A 5337-nucleotide genomic window follows, 5' to 3' on the forward strand; every position below is an offset into this window, starting at 1 on the left:
CACCAGAGGTGCTGACCAAGTGCTTCACTGGGTCACGATCAAGATTTGAAATTAAATTAGAAACCTCAAGGTTCTAAATAGTTTACTGAAGATAAGGGTGGAAACAAAGTCCCTTTGAAGGGGGCTGAGAGTTCCTGTATCTCCACTGGTCCTAATGAATGAATGAATGAATGAGCGATATGAATTCCTCTTCATCGCCGCCCCTTTCCGACAGTGACACCGTTGGAAAGTCCATCCCGGTCCAACTCCACTTGTGACTCAGAGTGTGTCTGTCTGACAGGCAGACAGACACACTGGCTGGTGGGCAGACGGACAGGCAGACAGACAGACAGACACACTGGCTGGTGGGCAGACGGACAGGCAGACAGACAGACAGACACACTGGCTGGTGGGCAGACGGACAGGCAGACAGACAGGCAGACAGACAGACAGACAGACAGACAGACAGACAGACAGACAGACAGACAGACAGACAGACAGATATACACCGGCTGGTAGGCAGACAGTGAGGCAGGAGGCCATGGAGGCAGACAGACAGACAGGCTGGTGGGCAGACACACAGACACACAGACACAGACAGACAGGAAGGCAGAAAGGAAGGCAGAAAGAAAGGCAGGCAGACATCAAACCTATGCACACATGTTGTAACCATGTATACGCGTGTATGTGTGAGTGTTTAGTGTACTCGTGTATCAGTGTGCATGTATGTGCACATACTGCCAGTGCAGACACATGCGCGCGTTCGTCCTTGCGTGTGTCTGTTTATGTTGTCAAATTTCCCATTGAAACTCTCTGGCCTCATTAGTCCTTATTAAACTGATTGTGATGAGGCTTATTTCGAGGGGTGGAAATTCCAGCGTTATGAAAGCGGCCTGGCGCTCCCTGCACCGCCACCCCTTATAGACGAGGAATCTGGGGTCTGGCTTCCATGAACGTCTTTATGGGAATCAAGTGGAGCGGTTGAGAGAGTGGAACAGTGTCCTCTGGACTGTGTGTGTGTGTGTGTGTGTGTGTGTGTGTGTGTGTGTGTGTGTGTGTGTGTGTGTGTGTGTGTGTGTGTGTGTGTGTGTGTGTGTGTGTGTGTGTGTGTGTGTGTGAGTGTGTGAGGGCGTTTGTCTTTCTGTGTCTGTATGTGTGTGTGCATGTCTGACTGTGTATGTGTGTATTTGTTGTGTGCGTGTCTGTCTGAATATGTGTGTGTGTGTGTGTGTGTGTGTGTGTGTGTGTGTGTGTGTGTGTGTGTGTGTGTGTGTGTGTGTGTGTTGTGTGTGTGTGTGTGTGTGCGAGTGTGCGTGGGATAGCCAGGAGATGAATTGGACAATGAGAACATTCTGTATTTTTGCGGAGATGTTTACATTAGTAGCGAAACCAAATTCATCTCCTGAACCGTACCACGATTGTTTATTGTTCAAGGAGAATACAAGCCTTGTGTTTTTTAAAGGAGTTATGAATTCATTCTTATCTGTATTGTCAGTCGGCCGTCTTAAAGCCAAGCAAACGGGAGGTGATTTGCGTGTATGTAGTAAAATGTAATTGCTTAATAACATCAGGGCACCAAGCCAAGATGCCAGACCCGAGAATATGTTTTGAAGTAAACTGCATATGGATGACAAGTATTTATAAACTGCTATGTGAAGACGATAAAGGAGAAAGACAGAGAGAGAGAGAGAGACAGAGACAGAGGACAGAGACAGAGAGAGAGAGAGAGGAGAGAAGAGAGAGAGAGAGAGAGAGAGAGAGAGAGAGAGAGAGAGAGAGAGAGAGAGAGACTGAGAAAGAGAGAGACAGAGAGAAAGAGAAAACAAGAGAGAGGGAAGAGAGAGAGAGAGAGAGAGAGATGAGAGATGTAGAGAGAGAGAGAGAGAGAGAGAGAGAGAGAGAGACTGAGAAAGAAGAAAGACAGAGAGAGAGAGAGAGAGAGAGAGAGAGAGAGAGAGAGAGAGAGAGAGAGAGAGAGGACGAGAGAGAGCGGGAGACTCTTCAGACGGGCATGCCATTAAGATGAGCACCCTATTATTAAAATAGCTTCTTGGGTGAACCCCTCCCTGGTGGGTGTTTGAGGCGGGTGCAGGTTTCTCAGTACGGTGAATCAATCATTTTTAAAGAATCAGTTTTCTGCTATTTTTCTCTCCCCCCTCCCCCCCCTTTCTCCCTCTTTCATTCTCTCCCTCTCTCTTCCTCCCTCTCTCACCATCTCTCTCCCTCTCTCACCCTATCTCTGTTCCCTAGGTTATGAGCACACGCTTCACTCGGTGACGATCAACAACTGAATCATAATTTGAATGTTTTTGAAGGTGGAGTAAACCCGTGGTTGGGGGTCTGCGCCCAAATCATATCACCCGGCCCTGGCACCCGCACTGCACAGCGCTGGTTCCTGTGCGAGCTTGGCACTTACAGTTAGTGGTTTTCAAAGGATTATTGGCCGCTCCAGCTGGATGCCAGACCAGGCAGCAAACAGCCCGCCTCTAAAAGGTTTAATGGTGGAAAAACAACAGACTTGGAGGACATCCAAACTATAATTCTAATTAATCTGCCCCCGTATTAAATAGAGGAGGCTGTGTGAGCATGGCAGCACATTCCCCTGAACTGGCGGAGCTGGGTGGTGTGTGTGTGTGTGTGTGTGTGTGTGTGTGTGTGTGTGTGTGTGTGTGTGTGTGTGTGTGTGTGTGTGTGTGTGTGTGTGTGTGTGTGTGTGTGTGTGTGTGTGTGTGTGTGTGTGAAGAAAATACACAGCACTTGTCTGTGTTTGTGTGTGGTTAAGAAAAATACACAAAACTAGTGTGTGTGTGTGTGTGTACATGAATGTGTGTACTGTGTGTATGTGTGTATGGTGTGGCTGTGTGTGTGTGTGTGTGTGTGTGTGTGTGTGTGTGTGTGTGTGTGTGTGTGTGTGTGTGTGTGTGAAGAGAATACGCAACATTAGCGTGTGTGTGTGTGTGTGTGTGTGTGTGTGTGTGTGTGTGTGTGTGTGTGTGTGTGTGTGTGTGTGTGTGTGTGTGTGTGTGTGTGTGTGTGTGTGTGTGTGTGTGGGTATACTGTATGGAAAAGTGGTGTGTGAGGTCGGACACGTAAACCCATCTGGTGGATCAGCCCGACTTTGTTAATGAACCAGCAGCCAGAGCCTCACTTCAGGGGGGTACGGCACGATGCTGAGATACCACTATATCGTTTATGGCTCCTCGTTACATAGTTTCACTGAACTTAATATTCCCCTTGACGGTTTGTTGTTTTGGTTCTTCTGTGGTGATCGGTTTGTAAAGAACCAACAGTTTATCTCTGAATGTCATCTTCCACAGTGCGACAATCCCTCAAGAGACCGATGTTGTATACGGTGAATGGGTCGACCTAGCAACTGTAAGTGGGGTCAGCAGTAGCTCAGGAGGTAGAGCGGGTTGACTGGTATCCGGAAGGTTGCTAGTTTGATCCCCGGCCCCCCCCCCCCCAGTCTCGAGATGACCCTGAGCAAGACACCTCACCCTGACTGCTCCTGAAAAGCTGTCTGTCGCCCTGCGTGGTTGACTCCGCCGTCGGTGTGTGAATGTGTGAATGAATGGTTGCAAGTCGCTTTGGATAAAAGCGTCAGCAAAATCTCCTAAATGTAAATCTACGTGCTTGGCACTTCTTTCTTTGAACATCCTTACTGTACCGACAGTGATGCATTGTTGTTTCTCTTTCTTCTGACAAAAGGACTTATTGCAAGTCGCTCTGGATAAAAGCGCCCTTACGGTAAATGTAAATGTAAGATCCTTTAACGTATTCTTAATTCATCATTCTATTGGTTGGAACATTGATGACGTCAACGTGACTCCGCCCTCTCCTCACCTGGGTTGCCCCGGCGATGGCGAGAGGCAACGCCCCAAACTGACAAACTGAGGAAATCAACGGTGGACCTACCGAGGGGGCCGGGGTCCCGGGGTCGGCGATGAGGACGTCTTCGTGGGCGGAGCTAGTGATGCAGACTTCCTGCACTTCCTGGTTTAGCTGGGCCAGCTTCCTCCTCAGATGAACCGCGGGGGCGTCGCCGGGGCCGACCTGATTGGTCGAGACAACACTTTGAGTTCTAGTACTGAGGGTGTTGAAATGGAGAGGCCCACCCTGAAGGACCTAATATCGCGCACACACACACACACACACACACACACACACACACACACACACACACACACACACACACACACACACACACACACACACACACACACAAGCACACACCCAATGGAATGATGGTAGGCCTTGTATTGGCACTGAAATATCGCAGTTGGATGCTGGAACTTGTTAAGCTGCTGTCGTTCTGAGAATGTAGTACCCAGAATGCACCTCACCCTCTCCCTCGCAGAGACCCACCCCACTGAACCCCAACCCGACATCCTTTCAAAGGACCGATTGGAGAGAAGAGAGAGAGAGAGAGAGAGAGAGAGAGAGAGAGAGAGAGAGAGAGAGAGAGAGAGAGAGAGAGAGAGAGAGAGAGAGAGAGAGAGAGCGAGAGAGAGAGAGAGAGAGAGAGAGAGAGAGAGAGAGAGAGAGCAAGAGAGAGAGAGAGAGAGAGAGAGAGAGAGAGGGGAGAGGGAGAGGGAGAGAGAGAGAGAGAGAGAGAGAGAGAGAGAGAGAGAGAGAGAGAGAGAGAGAGAGAGAGAGCGAGAGAGAGAGAGAGAGTGAGAGAGAGAGAGAGAGGGGCTCGTTTGTAAAGAGAAAAGGTAGCAGAAAGATATAAACAGGAAGTTCAGTTTCCAGAGGCGTATTAACCGGGTTCAGTCTTTGCAGATTCAGAGGAATCTATTACTGGTCAAAGGTATTTAGATTGTAACTTACTGAGACCAATTGTGCTGACTTATGAGTAATGAGTAATTGCTTTCTTATTAAAATATATAATTGGGTCACCTTCATCTTGTTATCACCATCGAACCCTTAACCACCACTGATATAAAAGCAATAACGCTGATTGATTTCACCGGCCCCCCCTGGCCCCCCTGGCCCCCCCCATTGGCCCCACCCTGCGGCGGGTTCGGGGGCCGACCTGTTCCTGCTCTTCCAGGAAATGAACCAACTTCTTTGTTTCCCGTTCCCCCTCGACGTCCCACAATCCCGCGGGGCGGAGAGAGCAGCAGCACATAGGGCCTCTTTGAGCAGAGGGAAGTCCACACGCCACCCCCTCTCCTACACACACACACACACGCACATGCACACACACACACGCACGCGTGCAATCACACATACATAAACACACGCACACACAATCAAGAACACACACACTCATGCAATCACACACACACACACTCACACGCTCACAAACAGTCACAAACACACATAAACATACACACAACCACGCTCACACAGACA

General features: G+C 49.2%; 1 protein-coding gene across 1 annotated transcript in view; it reads right to left on the bottom strand.

The window, feature by feature from the left end:
* LOC115547274 (stAR-related lipid transfer protein 13) overlaps nt 1-5337 on the bottom strand; it is a 64361-nt gene that overhangs the window by 55641 nt on the left and 3383 nt on the right. Inside the window, exon 2 of the mRNA XM_030361368.1 lies at nt 3895-4032. Coding sequence (XP_030217228.1) covers nt 3895-4032 — 138 coding nt within the window. The remainder of the gene's footprint in view (nt 1-3894; nt 4033-5337) is intronic.

Source organism: Gadus morhua, chromosome 7, assembly GCF_902167405.1.
Source record: "Gadus morhua chromosome 7, gadMor3.0, whole genome shotgun sequence".
Taxonomy (NCBI): Eukaryota; Metazoa; Chordata; class Actinopteri; order Gadiformes; family Gadidae; genus Gadus; species Gadus morhua.